Genomic DNA, 24,968 nt, shown 5'->3' with positions numbered 1-24,968 from the left:
TACTTTCTACTTTAGTCCTAACTTTAAAAAACAAAAAACATTTCTACTTGAGTTTATGGAAGAAAAACATCAGGTTAAGTGACAATCTGGAAATCTTAATCAAATTATTGTGATGACATTTCATTTTAGTTACCAATTCTGATTATTAACCACATAGCATGAAATTTTGGTGAAAAATATTGCACTTAAACGTATCTATTTCAACATTCTCTAAATTAGAAATCTGTTCTTCAAAAATGCGATTCTACCAAATACAGTACGCAGACAAATTCTCGACCAGGAAGAGAGGAACGCTACCGATACACCTCACATCACATAGCATTATTTGTTCACTAACATTTTGTTGTTCACTAGGAAAAGAACATCCAAGTCAGTATAAAGTCAAAAACTACTAGACTAGAATCCCTTGACTGAGCTACAGAAAATAAAGAAAATGCCATGAATTAAAGGATATTAAGTATTTTTTTATAAGTAGTTTTAGGACTTTGGTGCTGTTTTTACAAATTTGTGGTTTCATTTTCAATAGGTCTTCAAATAATGCATAACTATTTAAACATAACTGGGGAATAACATAGTAAGTGAATGAACAGGGTCTACAAAAATGGGATGCTGTATTTGACCAGCATTGCTTTGAATTAATACAGAATTCATGTCAAGCGTACTCTGAAACACAAATACTTGAGAGAGGAAAGGAGTACATTGAAAAAAATAAAATAAAATAAAAATCAGAGTTCAAGGAATAGAAAGAGCAGGAAACACTAGGACAACTTCATACTTAGTCTGCAGTCAGTTTTTCCTCGTTTTGCAAAGTGTTAAACTCAGCACAAAGATGCAACGACTGGCTGGGGGCTGCTAACGTAACCTAAGGAGCAATAAACCACCAGCCCATCCCTCTCACCCCATTGAGAGACACGAGCTGTACATCAAGCCTGTGAAGAGACCAAAGGCATGGCGACGCTAGCTCTCACTCAGTGAAGCCCATACACCAAAACACCGACCATATATTCATAGTATATCATTATGAATACCATGGTTCCCCTCCAAACCCCAACCCCTCGCTCAAACGAAGCCATGGCGAGCCCAACACCACTTCCACGACCCCCTGCCCCAGCAGGGCGACCTCACCCCTCCCCAAAACCCCCCAAACCCCAACCCCTCGGCCCCCCGGCGGCCCCACAACGCCGCCCCCGGGCCCGGCGCCATGACGCGGCCCCACGGCGGCGGCGAGGAGCGGCGCCGGGGGCGGCTGGGACCACTCTAAGGACACGACGCCACCTTTAGCAGGGAAACTTGGCCGTGCTGAGCCAGCCCGGCTCGGCAGCACTCACATGAACCGCGCCGAGCCGAGCCGAGCCGAGCCGTGCCCCCACCGGTGCCGCCGCCGCGCACCTCACGGCGCTGAGGGAGGAAGGCCCCCGCCGCCGGGCTGCACGAGCTGACGCCTGAAGCCGCCCCTCACACCCCTTCACGTCCCCCCCCCCCCGCAGCCCAGTGTCGTGACGTTCTTAGCGCAGCGAGAATCGACGAAACGGGGAAAAAAAAAAAAAACAAAACAGCGCTTTATTTATTTTTTTAAGGTTACAAGGAGAGGAAAAGTCAGGCAGCGTACAAACAGCCTCCAAGTGTGGTCCTTCGGGGCTGGCGGGGCGGAGTGTCGCAGGCGGGCGCTGAGGTGCCGGCACCTGCCCCCGGTCGGGCTGGGGCTGAGGGGGGGACCCGTCCTGAGGGGTAGGGGGGCAGATTTAGGGGATCCGCCCCTGGGTTGAGGGGGGTCCCCGCTAGTAACGGGGGGGCTAAGGGGACTGCTCACACATCTGGGGTTCGTTTTGGGGCCCCGTGGGGTGTTGGTGCTTGTCAGTGGGGCGGGGTGGTTATAGGGTTGTTTTGGGGTCGCTTGTAGCCGGTTCCAATTAATTTTTCTTCTCGCCAGAGGTCATTCCCCAGCTTACGTGTGTAAGCGACACGGCAACACGGCCGGCTTTATGTGCACAGTGGCAGGGACCCAAATTGCACGGGTAAGCGGGTAAATGTAACGGAGTTAAAAGAAATAGCGGGTTTACACCTGCTAAAATCTCGCCTGGGCTGTCAGAATTAGGCTGTGTGCCTCCCTGATGTGCTCCAGGCGTTGGATTTAGGGGGTTTGTTGGTTTGTTTTCCTGTTTTCCTAAATGTTCTACCTGCAGATATCAAATTCGGGATGCAGCTAAGCCTCGCTGTTACACCTGCCCTTCACAGCAGCAATGGCTTAATCTCCCTGCTTTATGTAGTTGCACTATAAATGCCTTGAACAATGGTATTAACCATTATTACACAACTCCCACATACAAGACAGAGGCTATGACAAAATTTTTCAACTACCGCTGAGAAAGAACGCTTTTTCATGTTTGTTCATGGCTGTATTCCACTTGACTGAAGTGATGCTTGAATATCCCTGCCAGAGTAGGGAAAGGAATTACTATTTCACATCTTCAGGAAACAATTCCTCAAATATTCATCAATCACTTGTGCCAAAGTCACCATGAAATTTCTCTTTCTTTTCCCCAAAAAGTTTTGTAGTCGTAAGAGACAAAATAACGACATTGGAGCCTTGACAAAACATGTTTTGTATTTTCCGTTAATCTCAAATTGAGTAACTGTTAAAATGAAAATTTTGACACATTTATTTATTATATAAATAGATGTGCTGAATTGCTGTAGCTGGAATCTGAATCAAAGTGTTTAGGCAAAGTGTGCCTACGCTTACGATTTTGATACAGGAAATAATGCTGCTTGTTGTGTTGTGTTCTTGTGTTTTTGTTTTTTGTTTTAGTTTAGACAATAATTTTAGGAGGAAAAAAAAAGATTTAAATATGCTAAACATTCTGTCACTATTTCCTCTTGATTCTATTGTTATTCTTTATTTGTAGATGGAATACTTCTTACTTAAATGAATGTCAAAATAGTTGGTACATTTTAAAAAAAGGGACATACTGGTGTTATTCCCAAGGGGGAGATGTTTAATAAAAAACAATGCTGTTTACATTTAGAATCTTTAGGCAATCTTATAGAATGTCTGTAGTACAACAGTGTTGTTCGCAGTAGGTATTTGTACTGCAAACAAAAACAGATTTGTGAGGTGAACTAAACGTTATCTGCAGTCCCTCTACCCTGCAAGAATAGAGCTGATAGGTTAATATTTTTGTTGCTTATTTTTAATTACTTCTGTGAAGCAAACTACGTCCCTGGTCATTGTTGTGATTGTCCTAACAAACTCTTATCTAGGTATAAAGAATTAGCACAAAACATATTTTGTGAAATTTTTTTGTGAAATATTTTCTTTTTACAAAACGTTCTACTGTGTCGAAAATGCTGGAATTTCATGAAAAGCGATGTAAGCATAGGATGTTCAGCTGCTCATCTGAAATTGTTCCTGATTGTTTTAAAAAATAATTCCTTAACAGGATTCATTTTAATTATATTTCGTTCTGAAAAGCTACCTTGATAAGCATAGGTATATGAACACCCAGGTACTCAGGAGGCACTTAAATAACTAGCCACTTCACAACACATCGCAAAGTGTTGTTAACTGTATTTATTCCTGCACATGCACTCTCTAGAAACTACAGATACATTTCACAGGATGGATTAATTCTGGCCGGTCTGGCTGTACATGCAATACCTGCTTCTGAGAGCCAAATGTTTGATGGTGGTGGTGTGTTTTTTTTTTTAAGGACAAGGTTCTTAGTGTTCATTGACTCAATTGTCTTACCATCGCTTCACGGGCAAAATGATGACTAGACAATGCTAAAACTTGAATAAAAAAGTTTGTTCTCTGAGAGCAGTAAGTATTCAGAGGAGCAAATAAGGAGCTCAGTAGATGGGGGGGCTACCATTTTTTTGTGTTTTATTTGTTAATGTTTGGCATGGCAACGCTATCGAATACAAGATTAGCAAAATAGTGCTAATTTGCACGTGAAATAGGTACTTATAGACATCTGTTGGTGGTGGTTTTGCTGGGAACATTGGTTTGTGTTTCTGTGTACTGTAAAGGTTTCTAAGGGAGATTTGGATGGGGGTAGCGAGGCAGGGAAGGTCATGCAGAGGTGGGATGCAAACCAGGCTGCTTCTGGACTTCTAATCTCTATGCCAGACATCTTTTGCAGATGTGGTAGGCTGTCTCTCATATACTCAATAAGCAGAGCTTTGGAGAGGACTCAGTAATTTTAGATGACACTAATAAGACAAGTCATCGCTTCTTCCTCCATCCTCACTGTTTTGGATTATCAGAATTGAGTTTCCAGAATTCAGTCCTGGAATTGAATTTGCCTTAGCTGTTCCTGATGTCAATTTAAAATAACAAACTCTTCTTTTTCTTCTTCTCTGTTTTTTTTTTTTTATTTCACAGTAATTAGGAAGTTCTGCAGAATATAATTCATTCCTCCAAATTTTAGAATTAACACAATACATGCCTTTTCTATGTAGAAGAGGTGAATTTCATGTGTTGAGATTAACATGAGGAGAATGCCCTGAACATGAGGAGAATGTGTAGTACTCTATATTTTTATAGTTGTACCTGACTTTGTTGTGGATTTGGAGAAAGTTTAAAATACAGTTACATGAGATCTTTTTTCAGGTGAATCTTTAAAATGTATATAACACTTATGTTTGAATTTAGAAATGTCTGTTACTGGAGAAATAATTAGACTGCAAAAAATTTAGTTTAAAAGAACCTTTCACTTAGGCTGTAACTTGTGGCCCTTTTTAAAGGTGGAAGAAGGATTAAGCTTTTAGTTTCGGGGTTACTTGGTTTATTTTTCTATTCAGTCCCTGGGATTTATGGAAGTTGAGAATTAAGGATGGAGATCAGAACTTAATTGTAAAATTACCTGTTGACAGAACTAGCTCTTTTCCAGTATCAGAGAGAACTTATTTATGTTTGTTTTTGTGAATTCAACGGAATTAACTTTGTAATTAGAACTCTTTTAATGCATACCTTCTAAAATTCTTTCTTGATTCCTTTTAGTGGCCGGCAGGAAAGACTGTTTGCTTTTCTTGTTTCTTCTGTTTTGTCTGTGTGCTTCCCAATCAGATGATACGTCTGCAGTTGTTTCGTTGAAAACATTCCAAGTGGTCTAACTCATCCTTGTAGGCAAAGTGCATCTAGAATGGAAGAAAAGTTTAATCTCTTTAGATGGTTATTAAACTTTTAATATTTAACAGTTTTTTAAATTAAAATTTCCTTCAAGTGTCAGCTGAAAGCAGATATGATATATTAAGGACTGTCTAGCAGATTATTTTTTCCACGTTAAAGAAGACCTTTCTTACCTGAGTAAATATGTTTTAGACAACATATTGAAGTATTTATATACATAGATTAAAAACAAAATACATCACATTGTTTGATATAAATTTACACCTTGTGCACACCTCTGCCCCAAGGCTCTGGTTATATTAACATTTTTTTACTCTAAAGTAGTTATTGGAGGACCAATGTGCCAAATAAGGTTATAACTCACTTTCTAAATCATAATTCTTTCTTCATGGTTAATAAATATTTTCTTTCTGAAGCCAGGTAGTTCCCTTTGGCACAATGTTTTTACAGGAATCTGGATATTAACTTGTGGTAAATACACAGTTAAATCTTTCCTATTGGAACTTGCTGTCTGACAATAAATCTTTTTGCTTCCACTCAATCCCATTTTTGTTTTTCAGTGGTACATTCTAACTGTTAGTTGCTTTATTGGCATCCTAAAAAATGACTTTCCCAAAATATTAAATATCCATGAATATGAAAACATTGTATCTTAACAAAGAGGACTTTGGATACAAAAATACAAATATAAAAACAACAGTGCCATTTTGTATTTTTCTTCTGTATTTAATACAATGATCTATGCTAGAAATTAAAGGACCATATCTCACATTTTTGTTTCTTTGGGCAAAATCCCACATGCACAGAAATATACAGCAGTCTTATATTTACTTTGTATCTTAACTCAGACTGTACTAGTGAAAACAGAAGGTATGCTCTGTAATTTCCATTTGTATAGACTCGGTAAATGTGTCCGGTGTAGGAGGATCTCTGTGCAGCCTGTTAAGGAGAATCCTATCTCAGTTAAGATTCACAAAAACTGTTTTTAATGGGATTTTTGTGCAGGTTACAAGGTTGTGATGTTGGCCAAGAGGCCAATAAAATGGTAGCATTTAGCTTCGTTAATGGTCTGCGTATTTTTTGTACCCATTTTTTATTTCTTGAAGCCCCTAAGATGATAAAGAATTATCACATCTGGTTTGAAAGAATTACGCTGGTTTTGTACTTTAAGCTTTTCCTGTTACTTCTCTTATGGGCTTCAAATCCTGTGGGTTCTTCTGCCTCTCCAATTATCCTGGTGCAGCTACATACCTGTTTCTACTCTTTAGAGCTTAGAATTACTGTTCTTTATCTGATGAGAGAGTTGGATGTGCTTTCCACATCAGATGGTAGACTGTTTCTGTTGATTACATACACAGGGGCCTCTGGACTCTGGAGATGAAGTTAGCTGGATGGTACTCTTCTGCGTAGGCTTGTTGATGAAGCTTTTTTTTGTTCTGAGGCCTCTTGTCCGCTGTTACATGGAAATGCACTTCACTGTCACAGCTTGCAGGCCAGAGCTCACTAAAGAGCACTTAAGCTTGGCCTTTTTCTCTCTCTTTATGTGCCCTTATACGCAAATTTGTGTGTGTTATGGAAGCTGACATACAGAGGAGCCATACTGTCTCATGACAGCTTGCAGTGTCTTGATTCACGATCTGGGCAATCCAGAAATGGGTTGAGCAGAGGCTTGATTCCGTTTTTGGGTTTGGGTACCTGGATAATCAAATCTTAGCCTGCTGGTAGAAAGAGGCCAGGAGGTTTTATCTGAGGTCTAGCTGATTGTGGAGGTGTCTGCTACTTGTGCATGTTCTAGGTTTTTATATTCTTGAACTGCATAATAGTTGGTTACGGAAAACTGCAGAGAAAATATTTAGCTCACATTAAATGGAAATGCGTAGCTCAGAGTAGTGAAGGTTCAACAAGGTTGTTCCTGCTGGGGAGAAAAGTGATCATGAAGCTAAATGCTCCTGGAACTGAACTGAAAGCTAACTTCTTCCTCGTGTCTGTCCCACAGAAATATTTAACATCACTTCCCTGACTTGTTATTGAGTCAGTGTGGGAGCTAACGATTTACCTATTGGCATGGAAGGAAATATTGGCAGGACAGAAGACTTGTTACTTTCTAGCTTTAAATACCTGGAACGCTATGGTATATAGATGCTGGATTATTACTAAAGGTGTGGCCTGCTGGTACAAGGTGATATTTTAGAAGAGTGTTTTTCTCTTTAGAGCCTTTACTGTTTTTTGAATAATAACCTGCTGTATTGCAGTAGTCATCTGAAGATTGCTTGTGTTAAAGCATTTGTCTGTTCCTAAAGAGAGTTTTGATTCTTACCTCTGTGTTTAGAACTAACACTGTATTTTCATCTTTAAATGTAGTGCTTATGATGCAGCTGCACTGTATTATTAATATTATTGTGTTCATTATTCAGAAGTGCCTCCCCAATGGAGAAAAGAAGTCTTAATTTCATTATTAAACAACTCATAAGCCAAGTCAGAAGAATTTGTATCTTTTGTGTATAAATTTTTAATCTGTGTTTTCTTTCTAAGGAACAGAGGTCGCTTGGAAGGGCGTAAGGTCGTGCAAAAGAGATGTTTCCTTTAAAAGACACGGAGATGGGTGCCTCCACCTTCTTTGCCTCAGCTCTTCCTCATGATGTTTGTGGAAGCAATGGCCTTCCTCTGACTCCCAACTCCATCAAAATTTTGGGGAGATTTCAAATCCTTAAAACAATGACCCATCCCAGGCTTTGCCAGTATGTCGATATTACCAGGGGTAAACATGGTGAGTATCTGTTTAATGAGGATATTTTATGTTTGGTTATGGTTATATTTTTGTGAAAAAAAATATCTGAAGGTGCCCGAGCAGAATATTGCCTTTATGGCACCAGTTAAAGAAGGTGGCTGGTTTTCAGGCCCAAAATGACCGCAAGCCTTTGCTGTAACAGGCAGTATTAGTGCTTTTGTTTCTTTTCTGCAGAGTTAAAGCAGAGGTTATTGTCTGTGTTCTCTTTTGTTACACGTTATGCTAACTGAAAAAAGCTAAAAACTTTTTTTTTTTTTTTTTATTCCTTACTGTAAAATTCTGGTACTCGATTGCTGCACCATGTCTATGTAGGACACTGAAATGCGTGCATTTGTGATGCTGACCCCCTACACTGTGTTTTTGTGATCAACTTCAATGTGATGCTCAGGTCTCTTGTACCTCATTTGCAGCTGTTCTTGGTGTCTCAGTTACCTTGTATCTTGGCTGCAAGCTTCTCACATTTTTATTTTTTCTGAATTCTGGCTGCTTAAGATCTTTCCCACTAACAATTACTTTATTTTAGTGCAGAGGGTTTTATAAAAACTGTTTTCACATGTATTGTTAGCTCAAATACTGCTTCAGTTGTTTTTTATGCTCCAGATGATCTCACTCTGCTGCAAGCTCAGCAGGAGTACAGCACTTAATTTCCACAAAAAGTCTGCAACACCTGTGACAGAATGTATGTGGTTACCAGCTTTAACTGTTAAACCAACGATGTTCCAATATAAAAGTGCATTCTATGTATTTGAGTAGTTACACTGTCTCATAAAGTAGAGCAGGTAATATATTTCCCCTGTAATTCAGGATGATAGGATGTTTCAGATTTTTAGAAAATTGTGATATCGCCAACTGAAAATGTTCTGAAGTATTCTGGGGTAGGGGAAGGTTCTTTTTATGTTTTCTTTTGCTCTCAAACTTGTAAATTTTTAGTTTTCTGCAGCCAGATCTAGAAATATTACTTGTTTTCATCTTAGGTTGGCTAGTACTCCTTGGAACAGAAAATGGGGTTTTCTAATAATACTGCTTGAGGTGAGAGGTTAAGAAAAATTAGCTATCATAACAAATACGAGAGGTGGTTAAATAGGCAAGCTTGGCCTTTTTGACAGTGAAGAGTCCATGATGTGGAGGTTTCAGTGCATATAAATATGAAGGAGAAAACATCTTAAGATCATTAAAGTAGCTTGCAGAATAGCAAATGAAACGTCTAACTTGAAGTCAAAAGACTGTCCATTTATAGTGGTTAGAATACCAATTAATCGCTTTCAAATAATATGTTTTTTCTTACTAACACACTGATAACATTGATGGGAAAGTTTATCATTCTGATACTGACAGAATTCTTCACTTGTCAATCCGGACATAGTGATTTAATGTTGTTTTTCATGCAAATGTCAGTTTCTCTCCTCATGGAGAAATACCATAGCAGTCTAGGAAAACCACGCAAGAAAATTACATGTATGCATTCCCCACAGAAAACCCTCAGAAGAGTAGTGTATAAATAATAGAAAAACATTCAAATGGAAGTCTTTTTTCTTTGTGAAATTAATTTATTTGTAAACCTTGGATAGCATTATAGAAGGCGATCCCTGAATTGTTTATTCCAAAGAAAGTGTAAGTGGTCCTTTGATTTCAGGAAGGATAAGGAAAGAGTTAAGTAAGCATTCCAGCTTTAATGTGTTACCACTTGTATGCCTCACAGTGTTTTCCATCTTTGTTATTGTAACAGTCTTGTAAGAATATTTTGGAATAGCTTAGTTTGATTTGGTTTTGAATCTGAACATTCAGTACTTGCTGTTGTGTGAGTATCAGAAGTAGCAAAGCCACCTCGTTCTGCAGGAGTTCTCTCTCCCCCCTGCACACTGTCTTGCACTATCACCTTCCCTTTATAGTTACCATCTTCAGTGCAACAATCGTTTTGTGGCTCTCTCTTTATTCAGAGCCATACCTAGAACATGGGGGACTCGTGCAAATCCTCTGCTATTTTGGGGCAAAAAGTACTACAGTTAGTAATGTGTTAGCTGGTCAATCGGGACTGAAACTCCTTTGCTCACTCTGAATCCTTTTCCTCAATGTTGATGTTGCTTTGATTCTCTCTCTCTCGACTCAACCACAGATTTCTGTAAAGTTGCAAATACTAGCCTTCTTTGAAACCTCTATTCTTGAGTCAAATTTGACTGTCATCAGCCTTGGGGCTCAGAATTTAGTAGGTTACTGGCTGGATGGAATAGCAGTATTTTTGCTTAAGGAAACAAAAACAAGAAAGATCTGCTTCAGTCATGTAATCTACTCGATTTCATAAAAGAAACTGATCGTGATATATACAAGTTGTACATAATTACTTGTATACAGTTTCCCATACAATGTATGTCAAAATACATTAACATCTGCCAAATAGGTACTGAGAAGTCTGAATTCCCATTGTCTCACTTGCATTCTAATCCTCATGTCCTTTTTTTTCAATTAGAGAGGCTGGTTGTGGCTGCTGAACACTGTGAAAGGAGTCTGGAAGATTTGCTACGAGAAAGAAAACCAGTCAGGTAAGGTGTCAAGTTAACCTCAAATCCACTTGACAAAGTTTCACATATCATCTGTGGCTAATTCCTAGCCTCTTTTTTTTTTTTTTTTTTGTCTCTTTAAACTTTTATTGGTTTATATAAATTTTACTCTGTTAAAGCTGAACATAAAACATTGTTTATCAGACAAATATATGCCTGGAGTACTTACTTCTGTACAATTCAAGAAGCTGGAAAATATATGGGGAGCTTACAACTGAAATACTTCGTAGCTCATAAAATCCTGTCTTGTAATAGCAGTTTTGGGGTGTGTTTTTTTTTTTTTTTAAAATATTATCAAACCTGTTACAGAATCATTATCTTCCTTAGAATTAATTTGAAAATTTTATGTCTACCACATGATGAAATGCAGCTTTCACTACAAGGGATAGGATTTGGTGCGTGCTTTTTATATGCAGAAATATATGAACTTCTTAACTAGAAAAGTGGACAGAAAGTCAGATACATATGCCAGGCTGCTAATAAGTGGTTTGAATTTGGGTTAATGCAGTCACTTCAGCAAGGCTTGGTCAAACCAAGTCCAAAGCCTAGATGCTAAGATTACTGGCTTTCATGCTAAGATGTATAGAATAGTTGAGCTATATCTTTAAAGAAGCAAACAAACGAACATACTCCCCATCAGACTTGTTGATGTTAACTGTAATTTTAAATGAAAAGCAACTATCACTATTAGCTTTGGGGCAAAGTCCCTTCCCCTGAAGAATATATAACACAGGAAGCATACAGAGTTGAGAAAGAGAAAAAATATTTGTATTTGGGATAGCGGGGCATTGTAGACTGGTTATTTCTAGAACACAAAAATATACAAATTTGCAGCGTGCTCGGAGAAATTCAGTCTCTTCATTCTAGTTTCTGGCATTACGTTATCTAAATTTATAACAAGCATTAGATCTCATACTGTTTTGACATTCATGGAAGTGTAGAAAATATGCTTACTCAGAAAAATGTTTGGCACGTTTTTGTGTCTTCCCAGTTAACTGCGGTTAATGTTAGGCATCTCAGGTGGGCTATGTTTGATAAAGTACCATCCGGGTAGAATTCCTGTTACTTATCCCAAATTTGACTTGTGTAGAGAAGTAATACTGGAACTGAAGCTTTTTGAGCCTTGCAGCCCTTAAATAGGATGCTAACAGTGTTATCAGGCAGAGAGAAATCTAAATGCAGAATGCCCTGTGCCTGTACGTTAGGTTTTTGTGGACTCCAGCTTATATGACGTTATATGTGTTGCAGAGGACAATGTCTTGAGGAATGTAAGGCAAATATGGCTTCCATTTTCTCTTCAGATAGAGAGGTACTTAAAGGGGATGTGTAAAGGGCTTTTCATGTGTGATATAAATTACAGCCCTTCACACAGTTTTGCATCAGGTTCCTATTGCGCCAAGTTCCAGAAATTGTGAAAGCATCAGAAGCTCTTTTCTTCCCTTTTTCATTCAGTTCTCACACTGGTTTTTGAACATGTGTGTCTTGGTGTCAGATGAGAAGCAGCCCAGACTGTCTACTGCCTCTTGACTGTTTTTGCAAAAGCATGCATGTAGCTATTTTAATTTGCTTTGAATTGCTTGATACGTTTCTTATGTGTATTCTGTTGCTATGAGAAAGAAGAAAATTGTATAAATGAAACTTTCTCAGATAACAGTTGTGGCCTGTATGCACATCCATCATGCCCCTCTATATCAGCATGGTTTTGTGGCATCAAGAAAGATTTTTTTTTTTTAGACATTTTTAGATGGTTTGCTAAGGTACACAGCTTTGGTTTGTTGACATGCTAAGAGAAGGTACTTCGCCAAGATAACTGTCTCAAACTATTTTGGCTGTTGGTCTATTGAGAGTAGATGCATAAAGCCAGGCTTTACTTTTTCCTCTGGGCTTGAGATAGTAGAATAACTTATTTCAGTAAAAACTGTCTGATCTTTGTTTTAATGAGCCAGTTGGGATTTTTTCAGGAAGTTGTAACACCTGAGGCATAGGCTAAAATGTAGCCTGTCAGTATGTTTCTAGCTTTGAGAGATGTTAGCGTACACATACTTACTGTAAATTACAGCTTTTGCAGTAGTGGCTAAGAGATGAATTATGTTCACTTCAAAGGAAGTGTCTTGCAAGACTGACTTTTTCCCTCTACTTTTTTCTTTTTTTGTTTTGTTTTAAAATTAAAACAGACGTTTTTGTTTCTTTTGTGAGACCCATAAATTTCCAGAAATAACTTGGATGAACCAATTCCCAGTTATTGGCTATCTGATCTGTCTATATTAATTACCTTTGGAAGAAAGTATTTGGCTTTTTCCATATATTTTGATTGCATGTGTCAGTGATAGTAAAACTGGTTACATATCTGGAGTTGATGTGTGTGCTATTGCAATTAATTTTATAAACTGTTTATGGAATGCAAAAAGCTGCTCTTCTGGTTTCTAGATTAATTCTCCTTATGCTTGCCAGTAACTTAAGTCCTTTGCACCTGTACCACAAGCTGACGTAAAATCAGCAGGAAATCTTCTATTATGCTAGTTCTGAAATTCAAGACGTAACATTATGAACTGTCTATCTTTCCATACATACTGGAAAACAGGCCATACAGCTGTCTGGTAGTTATTTGCAGTTAATCTTGTCTGAAGTCATGCGTCAAGAGTAGCATGCATTCCTTAATATATGAATTATTTAAAAAAAAAAAAAATGCAGCTGAGTAATTAACCTCAGACTTTCATTGGCTTTTATAATTCTAATGAATCACTTATACATAGGGTCCAAATATTGGATATTAGTTCTGACCATTTACCTAACTCGCTCTGTCACAGCGCAGTAAGTCGTTTTAGTGAGCATACGACCAAACAATTTCTAGAACCTGGATCTGTGAATTCACCTGTTACTTACCAAAACTGTGACAGAGCTCTCCAGGAATTGCAGAAATGGTTTGCCATTTTTCTCGAAATTAACATGCTCAACTTCAATTTCAATGCAAGTCAGTGTTCAGTAACTTGTGGCCAGATTATTTTCTGAGTCATGCATGTTTGGGATCCTAGAAGGAGCATGTGCCATGGTTGGAACTCTATCAGGTAAAATTCAAGAACTCTCAAATGGATGAAATAGGTAGGCTTTTTGCAATTCTTATCATATGTAACCAGAAAAGGAATTTAATAGCTCTTCATTGTCTTCCGTGCTTTATTCGGGTGGTAGCCATGTGGACATTGTAACTACAATTAATGCTTCTAAGAGACATTAATTCAATTGTCTTTACTATACTTCCATGGAACATCACAATAAAAACAGGGGAGCTCTTTTGGAGTTGTGTGCCGCACGGAACTCAGGCTGTAACCATGGATAACAGTTTTAGGATAGAATATGGTAAGTTTTAGGTAGTCATGCCCCATTATTTTCCAGAGCAGTCTCCACTGTCTTCAGTTTGAGAGTTTGTATTCTTGGTCATTGCTTGGTTTTTGTTTATTCCTGATTTATTCTCCTGTTTGTTGTTATTCTGAGTCAGGGCAAGTATGCACTTAGCTTTAGCTAATAATTTTTGCTATTGCAAAATCAGCTCTCAGATATATGTTCAGGATTCAGTTATTTTCTTAAAGGGCTACGAATTTATGTGCACAGTGAAGCACAATAGTAAATACCTGATTTAAGCACGTTATAGTTTGAGACACATTTTCAAATCTCTAAACAGCATTAAAGTCTGGCTGACTTCCTCTGTATCATCTTGTGCATGCAAGGATTTTGTGAATGAACAGAATGTAAGTCACAAAAATTACGAAGGATAAAACTATTGTACCTCAGAATTCTCACTAAGGGTAGTTTTCATGTTTGTGGCTGTCACAATTTTACAAGACTTGCAAAGTTACTAGTTCTTTTAGCACTGTTGATATCACAGACCGGAAAGTAGGATGTGAACTTATTTTTAAGGTTCTCCGTCTTTTAAACACATTTAGAGCCATTCCTTTGGGATACCTTTTCCAGACAGTGTTAAAGGAGTTATTTTCTCTGCTCCTGTGCTGTTATAAGAGGACTTGTGAGCTTTTCCTTTTCTGTCACGCTTGAAGTGTGTTCCTTCTTTCAAGAAGCAGGTCTGCACTTGTATTCATAATAATAAAAATGCCAGCAAATACTGACATTCAGCAGACTTTTGGCACCTACAGTAGAGTTTCTGGATTGGTCTTCAATTTGTGGCTTGGGCAGTCTAAGCCTATTCCTTTCTTCAATAAAATATAGTTGTCATATGTTTTGAAAGTTATGGTTTTGAAAAATTACTAGTGAACCATCAGAGATACAAGGTATGGTTTGTTATACATGGAACATTTGATAGGAAGCAGGCTGTGTCTGCAGCTGTTTACTAGTTTGGAGAAAACATGATCTGACTGATTCGGTTGAGTACATTTTATTTGGCTGTATTAAACAGTTGTCTGCGCATTGATTAGATTAGATTTCTTTATGCCATCTTTGCTGTTAATGTACTTTTGGCAAACCTGAAGTAAAGCTACATAATAGAAGGTATTATTGGATGTTGGGGGGGGAAGCAATTTCTGGGTAGCCAGGGATTCTTCAGGAATATTGTAAGACAGGTGCAAGTCATCAAAAGGCTGAAGGTTTTACATGATTTGACTTGAAGAGCTGCATGTGAGCAGAACTTCAAGGGCAGAGTGTACTCTGCTTTGAATCAAGTCTGTGTTGGAATTTCACATGAGAAATCCATATGTCATAACGAGGTTCCATTTAGCAAGGATAAATGATGAAGTAGTAAAATGAAGTAGCGTTAATAAATAAACTTCTTAAAATTAGTTTTTTCCTAAGCATGTGTGAGAATCTGTACTTTGGCTGTTTAGTGGCTGTAGAGTTTTCCTTTAGTTTCTTGCCAACGGTTTGTTTCTGAAGCTATGATGAAAGACCAGCTATTAGTCCTGACTTGCTTATATGTTATCCAATGCTGCTTTTCTTAATATTAGGAGTATTTTGATTTCTGTAAGTTTTAGTCTCACTGCAAATCTTACTGTAGCATTCCTTTTAACATAGGGTATCTGATGTAATTCACAAGGGGAAAAAAGACTTTTTGGAATGTCGAAGGGGTATAGTTTTCATGAGGTAGTTGAGGAGAGCATTATTCCTCTTCATGTCAGAGTGAGCTTTTCAGGTATGGAACCAAATTCTATGCTAGTGCAGTTGGCTGCAGTGTTGGCAGCACAAAGATATCTCAGGGCACATATGCCCACATCTCTGTTGCATGTGAAACATTACAGTGTACACACTTGTTTTCTTCTTCTCTTTCAGGAAAAAAAAAAAAGAAAACAGAAGAATCCCACTCTTTGAAATTAAGATATTTGCTATTAAAAACTAGTTCTAATGGCTGTATACAACATAAAGTCTGTACATGTGGAGAAAGTGCATAATTGTATTTCTACCCTTTGTCCTGCTGTGCTGCTCCTATAGCTGTTTGTATGTGCTTTGTACAAATTTCCATTCTTAAAGCAGTAGCAAAGATCTTGAGCTGAAGATGAGTTGTGCTGTGCTATCAAGAACAAAAGTAGTGGAGAGCTTTGAGCCTTCAGTGGAAGAGAATGCTGAGTTTCCCTCTAACAGATCAAGCCCCATCCTCGACAGGATCGTGGCTTTGTCCTGCAGGGGGATTTCTGTGCTAACTAACTAATGGCTGAGCAACCAAATGTCAAGTTTTTGTTGTGCAAATATTACTAGATTTAAACCACGTTACTAATTTTAATGTTGATTTATGATAGTTGTGTTTGTAATAAGCGTTGTTCATATACTTGGAAGAATAAGATGTGGTTAATATATGGTTATTCTTACTTAAAGCAGTGTTTGACACTTCATCCTACTTATAGCGGGGGGGAAAGGAAGAACTAACACTCTTTAAACTTGTTATACAGTGCATACTTCTAGAAAGGGATTACATTTTTAAAATGTAAACTCATACATCTGGAACTACTGAGCGGTGTCTTGAGGGAAGCGTTTGTCACTAATTAGGGATCAGACAGCTGGTTTATTTAGATGCATTGATATGCTTGCAAACATCTCTAACGTCATTGTGGTTTGAGATCATTCCTTCCGTATGTATGGATGTTTTCTCCTTGACTTCAAACTCCTCTGTTTTACAGAGCAAAAGACCCAGACGTGGGCCTTCACTCCAGGCTAGCTGCTTTCCTGCTTCAAAGCTGCATTAGTCCCGTATTGCATACCTACATCAGTGCAGTGCCAGGCTCAAAGTGGTAGATTTACCGCATATGGTCTTAAAATCAGAGAAACATTACGATTGGAAGAGACCTTCAAGATCATTTGGTCCAACCATCGCTCTACTATGAATGTCACCCACTAAACCATGTCCCTAAGCACCACATCCAACCTTTCCTTGAACACCCCCAGGGACAGTGACCCCACCACTTCCCTGGGCAACCCGTCCCAATGCCTGACTGCTCTTTCTGAGAAGAAATGTCTCCTCATTTCCAACCTAAACCTCCCCTGGTGCAACTTGAGACCATTCCCTCTAGTCCTCTCACTAGTTATCTGCGAGAAGAGGCCAACCCCCAGCTCCCCACACCTTCCTTTCAGGTACAGCTCCCTTCTCCCTGCCCTGCAGTTCTGTGGGAACCACAGCATGAGCACAGCACTAAGTTAACATCATTGCTTGGCTGCTGTTCCAGCGGGACTTTCCGATGGACAAATACTGGCATAGGCAGACAGCGCTTGGATTTCAGCTCAGCTTCTATGCGTGCATGTGTGTATATGGCTAGGCAGATACCAGGGAATTAGAGATTGCCGTCATTCGACTGTTTAAAACTGGCCTGATCTGCCAGACTTCTAGGGTTTAAAGACATTAAGTATATTCCTATAGCACATATGTTGCAAAACATTAACTCGTTCATGTTATTAATCATCACCGTGTACACAAAACCATTAGTCTTTAACACATACCCTAAATTAACTGTGAGTATACAGCAACATGCAGCTGATGCTGCACAATTATCTGTGGTAGCTGTGGTTCTTGAAAATAAAGGTGATTAGGCTCGAGAGCTCTTTGAGAGAATTAAGAATCGAGGTGGACTCGTCTCTCTTCTACTCTTACCCTCACTGATGTCTGATATTGTCTGTCTCCACCCACAAGGAGTGGTCTCCTCTATTCCTGGTACTGTTTATTTTGTTTTATGTTTTGCCAGTCATCCTTTAATGGGTTTGGGACTGTCCTACACATTTACATGCATTCTTTTTTTTAGGCACAGTCAGCTGTTCTTTTCTTGTTCTCCTGTCTGGCAACTTTTGTTACGTGGATCTCTTCTACATGCAACTACATCCATCTCTGTCCCTTTGATGATGATTCTCATGTCAGTTTGAAAGCAATTTGTTATTAATTATATGCTGATTAGTACATTTCTTTCTAATTTTTATTCACAGGCATCTGCTTTGGCTACTTAAAAGTTTATTGTTACCTCTAGATAGGTGTTTCCTGCCTGTTGTGGTGACACACAGTGGAATATAGATCAAAGTGATGCCCTTATAATGCCTTTAGGAATATTAGTTGTGAGCTAAGAAATTCCTAGCAGCACCATTGCTTATTGGCCTAGTTGCAAAGTCCCTTTGATCACCTGCATTTGCAGACTGTTCTGTGCTTGGAGCTTTCCGTTCTGTTTCACTTTTTAGTAGCATCTGTACCATTGATATAAGGATCCAGATTTTTTTGAGCTAACTACCAAACCGGATCTCAGCATGGTTTTTAACCTTTAGATACTTAGTTGGAAAAAAAAAAAAAACACAGTATGGCTAAACTGTTAAAAGGACACTGTTGTAAAGTCTCCTGATTCACAGGAAATACCTGGCTTTAAGAGGAGCTGTGTGCTGCTACAATTTTTGTTCATAGCCTTAAAAATTGTGTTGCACCTTGATAAAACATGTAGTTGTGTGTTTGTTTTTAATTAGGAATGTGACTTGTTACTAGTGCTTGATCCCGTCATGCAGAGATGGAAAAGTGCCATTTTTCTCTCAAAGGCTGAAAATTTTGTAAAGAGATTGCTTTAGTGCAGTTTTACAAGGTTCTGTGTGTTTTTCCTGCTATCCAGTAACTCTCACAGAAGAAAACATGCTCAGTTGTCATTCTTGCTAATTGTGGTACTTAGTTAGTGGTTGTATGTTCTACTTTGATATTACCAGTGCTGCTTGCACTAGATTATGTGTGCAAGAGGACTGTTCTGCTCAGAGAAGCTAAATCCTTTAAGGGAACTCAGTCTTTCAGTGTTTAAGTTTTCAGAGACGAGTGCTCTGTTTTTTCATGGCTTGAGTGTTTTCAGATTGTTCTCTTGGCTTTTTGTGCACGAAGCAGTGATTTTTGGACTCTTTTTATTTTTCAGTCCTGAAACAAATGGAAAGAGTCTTAGATTTGTCAGGAGCAGAAAGGAAGATACTAAGAATCCCACTGTTACTAACATTTTCTCTTCTTACTGTGTGATGTGGTCAAAGCCGCTTTAATTCATAATGTACAATCTCTGAATTCAGACAACATTGCAGCAGTTGGGAGCTCGCTGCTTGGAGTGCCTGAGAATGAAAGTTGGATTTCCAGGAGCTCGTCTGTTCTTCTCTCTTCCCACATAGTGAAGAACGGCACATCTGTCCAAGCTGGGAGAGGTTCAAAAATAAGGCAGACAGTATTGTGCACTACCTGCTTGCTCTGTCGTTAATTTATGTTTGGCTGCCAGACACAACTGAAATTTGTGCAAGTTTATGATGAAAATATAAAGGCAGATGTTAATTCTTTCCTGCCTGCTATCAGTAATATTTGGTAGTCTCCAAAAGAAGTCATTCAGTTTTAAAACTTGCTAAGGGAAGTTTAGGCTAAAGGAAATCTTCAGAGACCTGCAGATGTAACATGATGGCAATGAAAAATGAGACAAGGTTTGGAGTTTCTTTACTGTTTACAAGTTTCTTTATTTAAGCTATGGTTAGCCATTTGGAGCCTTTTGTGTAAAATTTCCCTCAAATCCCAAGCAAGCAACCTTATCTGTTTTTGTTTTTGTTTTGTTTTTTGAGACAACTCTATCCCACTATTTTCTGGTGAGATCTTCGATCTTCCGCCCTTAAAATTTGAGCAAACATGATAAACAATTGGTGTGAGTCAAGTAACCATTTTGTTAGTGGGGTATTTAAAGTCATAAAATGTTGGTTTTACTTTTCTTCATGGGGGAAAAAAATGTGCATCAGTCTTGTATAAAACACTATTAAAACACCAAAACTTCCTGATTTTTAGCTCTGAACTTCTACTATATTCCATGTTTTTTTGTGACCTGGCAAAAGTTACCAGATTTTTCTTCAAGCATCTTAAAAACTTCCTTAAATATCACTGTTTAGTTTTTGATGTGTTACTGAAGCTGGAAAAAAAATGTTTAGCACTGTAAAACCAGTGTTACAGTCAAAGAATCACAGAATCATTAAGGATGGAAAAGGTCTCCAAGATCACCTGGTCCAACCATCCCCCTACCACCAATGTCACCCACTAAACCATGTCCCCAAGCACCACGTCCAGCCTTCCCTTGAACACCCCCAGGGACGGTGACCCCACCACCTCCCTGGGCAACCCGTCCCAATGCCTGACTGCTCTTTCTGAGAAGAAATGTCTCCTCATTTCCAACCTGAACCTCCCCTGGCGCAACTTGAGGCCATTCCCTCTAGTCCTATCGCTAGTTACCTGTGAGAAGAGGCCAACCCCCAGCTCCCCACACCTTCCTTTCAGGCAGTTGTAGAGAGCAGTAAGGTCTCCCTGAGCCTCCTCTTCTCCAGACTAAACAACCCCAGCTCCCTCAGCCGCTCCTCACAGGACTTGTGTCCCAGGCCCTTCACCAGCTTCATAGCCCTTCTCTGGACATGCTCCAGGGCCTCGAAGTCCTTCTTGTAGTGAGGGGCCCAAAGCTGAACACAGTACTTGAGGTGAGGCCTCACCAGAGCAGAGTACAGGGGTATGATCACCTCCCTGGTTCTGCTGGCTGCACTATTCCTGATACAAGCCAGGATGCCGTTGGCCTTCTTGGCCACCTGGGCACACAGCCGGCTCATGTTCAGGCATGATCTTGTAAGCAGAGAAGCTAATAAGCAAACAAATTAGCTTAATGGGATGATGTTTTTTCTTTAAATATGAAAGGCGTCAAGTAGACTTGGAATTGTGTTGCTATTCCCCAATTAACTTATTTCTATTCATACGTTTGCTGTAAACCAAGGGCTAACTAGTATAGGAATGAAAGCTCCTGTTGAAAGACTCAATCAAAAGCATTGTTTCCAAGTAAAATCTTTAAAACTTATTTTTTTGAAGAATGCCACTGTAAGCAACAGATTATTAGAAAGCACCCTCTTAGTTACTGTATCTCAAAAGAATTCATCTGCTCAGTTGAGAGTCTGACAAGACCTATAGTCTCTTAAGAGCGTGGTTGCAGAGTTGCAGCAAATGTAGATTATGACCCAACTCCCTCCCAGAGCGAAAACTTATGCAGAAATCTTGCTGTGATACAGATCTTTGTGGAAGAGAGTCCTCAGCCCTAGTAAAACCACAGTAAGGTGGCTATAGGGTGGATATAGGTTTACACGTTCTGGTTATGGGGCTCGGGTTCTGTCTGCATTGAGCTAGGCCTGAAAGGTGGCGTGGGTCAGAGTGAAAAGAGGCTTAGGATCTGAAAGTAACTTGGCTTAAGCATATGAACTTCTGTTTTATTAACACAGCTTTTCAAAGGTACCGTCTAAAGTGACTTGCTGATACTGTTCTTTCACATATACCTGCCTGTGCCTTTTCATTAAGAAAATGTTTCCTCTCTGGCCTTGATCTATAGAAGGAAGCTGCACTAAGTTAACTGTAGCACAGTATGACAGCTCTGGTTACATCCTCCCATCTACCCTGCTTCCCTTTCTTCCTGGCAAAGATGATACTCGCTAACTCTGCGCAATACTATCTGTTCTGTTAATTGGAGGAGAGAGAGAAACGGTGATTAATTTCATCAGACGTATCCTGTCAGCAAACCTTTGGAAAGCAGTCATTTTGAGTGACCAATGCAAACGGTACTGAGACTTGCTGATTTTTACAGAATTGCCACTGAACAAGCAACGTGGTAGTGTCTATTTTAAGTGTAACACTGGAATGTCTGAGAACCTTTTGGATATTTGTAGAGTGGACTAACAGCACAGGACGGGAAGTTCTTGTTAATTACTATCATTTCCAATAGCTCTGTTGATTCAATTAGAAACTAATGCCTGGAAATTGAACAGTCTTTATTTTGGTTTCTTGGTGCCGATTCAGCAACCATTAAGAATATCATTTCACTGGAGACAGGGAGAGTGGAAATAATATGTTTATTTTTTTTAAGTGCGTGATTGTAGTGACTATAAGAATAATTTTACTATATTCTTCCCTTTGAAAGAACGCTTTAAACATACAACATATTGTTGCTGTAATTGTCATTATGTAATTACATACATGACACAGTGTCAGCAATTTTTTAGGTATATTTTTTTCTTAAATCATGCATATATTTTGGGGGAAGAAGTGTGGAAGAATGTTGCTCCATAAATTTCACCTAATTGAATGCATGATTTTCTGTTAATAAGTCTTGAAACTTCTGTAGCAATAGGAAAGAAGACGAGGCCAAATTATGCTCTTGTAGGTGAATGCACCGCTAACATGAGTAGAGATCAGCAGCTCAAAATAGGATTTTTGCCCAGAGAGTGCCTTGACTGATGCCTGTATTTGATAGGCTAACAAGCTAGTTTCAGCCATCAAAAACAATGTATTTACAGACATAGGAGAACTTTACCTTTCATTGATTTGAAAAGGGGCTGCAAGGATTTGACCCTCAAAATGACTGTGCTCTCAGGTATGAAGGATTCAAGATCCCTGCAGCCTTCCAGTTATGTGGAAGTTGCTAAAGTGATGCTAAAAGAAGAATACTTCATGGTCTTTATCTTTGCTTTTCACATTCCTATGTTCCTCAAACTTTTTCTCATAGTAAAATTTCCTTGACTTTTTTAGTGTTTTTAACATTACAAAAATCCTCAAGCTGTCAAGCTGTGGATCAGCAAAATTTCTCATCAGGACAGTGCTGCAGTGACCTAGGTGAACAGTAGTTGGCTGAGGGGTTACAAAAATGTTTTGTGGTGCTTGATCCCCACTTTCCCAAGCCCATAACCACCTTGTAGGCTGACATTTATGCTGAAACGATGTGTTATCACTAGTGACAGTTCACATGCACATTGAAATGTATAGTGTTCCTTTTCTGTTAGTTTTAACTACAAAGTCAGTATTGCCAGTTCTCGACACTGTATTGCAACATTTTGTGTTGTTTTTTAAAGGCTAAGTTAATACAGTATGGTCACGTAAGTGTGATTGCTTGAGAGTATTTTCTATATCTTTGATAGAAAAATCTAACCTATGTAGCTGTAACCTGAATTTTTGTAACCCTTTCTAGCTCACCCCTTGTAAATTGAAGAACTGTTCTTTTTTTGAAGTCAGTCTTGTGAGTGTGTGGACCTGGTGCGTTTGTTTGTTAGTCATTCTGAATCCGACACTTATCTTTTCTAATAGTTCCCACGGTATGACTTTTGGGGGAGGTGATAGTGTGTTTGTATGCGTGTTTGTGTGTGTCTTGAATAAAAGCTGTGGTGAAAAATCCCAAACCATGATTTCGTTTCACACTCAGCTCTCCAAACTGAGATAATTTGTGTATGATCTTTGCTAGATCTTTTACTCTTTGTCATCCATTTTCTATTTAAGCATGTAATATTAGGTGTTCAAATCTAAAAGATTGTCAGGTAATGTAACAGGGTGATTGTGACAGATTCATGAAGCAGGTGGTTTAATCTACAGCTGTTGCTTTCAGACTTCTGAACCAAGCTGGATCCAGAAGCATGGGGTCTGAGCCAGATACTGACATTTGGCATTTCAGGATGCACTTAGCAATTGTTTTTCAGCTATGTTTTTTTTATTTTAGCATAGAGAAAGGTAAGGAAATAGGAGGTGCCTGCTGTGCGACCATTTATCCTGCATCTTTGGAAGTCACTTTTTCTTCAGCAATTGTGTGGTTTAAGGCTCTGGTGTTACTGCTGGTTTTACCTTCTACTGCATAGTAGATGTTTAACAGAGAAATATCAAGATCTCTATACTTTGGAGAGCTGAAATTTAATATATCCTATGCCTTAAAGTTTAGATGCTGGTGCTTTCAGATGCAAAAAGACAGTACTCCTTGCCTAGAGCATGGGGTTTAATGGCAGGTTTGAAACAGGCTTGACAAGACATTTCTGAACAGCCGAAGATCTGATTAGTGCCTTTTATGTTATTAAAGGAAGAGTACCTGACCACAGTTAATTCCTTTATTTCCTTTTTCTGTGTCGTCCATTTGGTTTCCTGTGTCTTTTGAATTGTGATAGGTCTTGCCGGGACTGTTGATCACAAAATGTGATCAACAACTTTCAGAAGTACTTGTATTTGTTCAGAGGAAGTCCAAAAGAAAACAGAGATTTTGTGTGATCCGTGCCAGTTACTGTTGGCTGCACATCTTGTTCTGTTGTGTTATTTATCTGAGAATGTGTAGGCTGTGATCAGGTTCTACATGAGGGACTGCTCTACCAAATCTTACCATGTGGTGGGTGAAACTTTTTCTCTGTACTGTTTTGTCCAATTGAAAGCATCATTATTATACTTTTTACATCTGAGGCAAAGATGAAAAAAAATTACTTCTCACATGTTAGTTAATTAGTGGCAAGATCAAAATCTGGGTATTTGTGTGTCTTTCCCCTTCTGAGCATTAAAGCAGAAGGCGCTACAGGTTTCATTAAGGTTGTGCTTTATAAGATGTGCTTATTGTTTTCTAAAGGACTTTGTTCATTTACTCCCCCCACTTATAGGATGAGTGCTGGATATCGTAAAGGAATTCAAGGTGCTATGTTTTAAAATTTTTGCTTTCTGAGGAGGAGATGCATTTAAAACATTCAAAGTGAAAATGATCTGAAAAATCACAGCCATTAAAATTTTTTGTGTGCAATATGTTGTATATATGAGGTTGTTCTTTTTTATCTATGCCTTCATCCACTGTTTTATGAATTTTTTATCAGACATTACGAGTTGCGACCTTCATAAAAATGTAACATCATTTGTGTTGCTTTTAAAGTCACGCTTCCAGCTTAAAACTTTGAAAGTGGAATGGAAGGACTTACTGAGTTTCCTCAGACGAGCAATACAAACTTGTTGAAGATATCCTGTGTGAAATACCTCTGTGCATGAGTTAGAGACTTCCAGAGAACTTTGTCCATAAAATCCATGCTTTTCTGACTTGTACTCTCTGCTTGTTGCATTCCCTTTCCAGTTCATTTCATTCTGATAATATGAGTGCATTTCCAAGTAAATTGGCAGTATTTACAGTCTCAGTCCCTAGTGCCATTTTTTAATCAAACACGTAATAAAGTGCTAAATAAACCATTCCCACCTGCATCAAACTCTTTACGGCCTGTATAGGGTATTTTG

The 24,968-nt window shown here is 38.8% G+C and overlaps 2 protein-coding genes across 9 annotated transcripts in view; one reads left to right on the top strand and one right to left on the bottom strand.

Moving 5' to 3' along the window:
• AIMP1 (aminoacyl tRNA synthetase complex interacting multifunctional protein 1) overlaps positions 1–1,469 on the bottom strand; it is a 35,732-nt gene extending 34,263 nt beyond the window's left edge. Inside the window, exon 1 of the mRNA XM_048066443.2 lies at positions 1,329–1,469. Coding sequence (XP_047922400.2) covers positions 1,329–1,330 — 2 coding nt within the window. The 5' untranslated portion in view covers positions 1,331–1,469. The remainder of the gene's footprint in view (positions 1–1,328) is intronic.
• A 91-nt stretch (positions 1,470–1,560) lies between these two features.
• TBCK (TBC1 domain containing kinase) overlaps positions 1,561–24,968 on the top strand; it is a 108,030-nt gene continuing 84,622 nt past the window's right edge. For 2 of the 8 annotated variants that reach the window (XM_066996831.1, XM_048066433.2), the window contains exons 1-4: positions 1,662–1,728; positions 1,931–2,015; positions 7,664–7,898; positions 10,384–10,456. In XM_066996831.1, coding sequence (XP_066852932.1) covers positions 7,706–7,898; positions 10,384–10,456 — 266 coding nt within the window. In that variant the 5' untranslated portion in view covers positions 1,662–1,728; positions 1,931–2,015; positions 7,664–7,705. Of the gene's footprint in view, positions 1,729–1,930; positions 2,016–7,290; positions 7,311–7,663; positions 7,899–10,383; positions 10,457–24,968 lie in introns of those variants that run through there. The other 6 variants (XM_048066436.2, XM_048066432.2, XM_048066437.2 and 3 more) reach the window with 6 other exon arrangements.

This window comes from Anser cygnoides, chromosome 4 (genome assembly GCF_040182565.1).
Source record: "Anser cygnoides isolate HZ-2024a breed goose chromosome 4, Taihu_goose_T2T_genome, whole genome shotgun sequence".
NCBI classification, from domain to species: Eukaryota; Metazoa; Chordata; class Aves; order Anseriformes; family Anatidae; genus Anser; species Anser cygnoides.
Note: the sequence above shows the minus strand (reverse complement) of the source record. Positions and strands in the feature narration are given on the sequence as shown.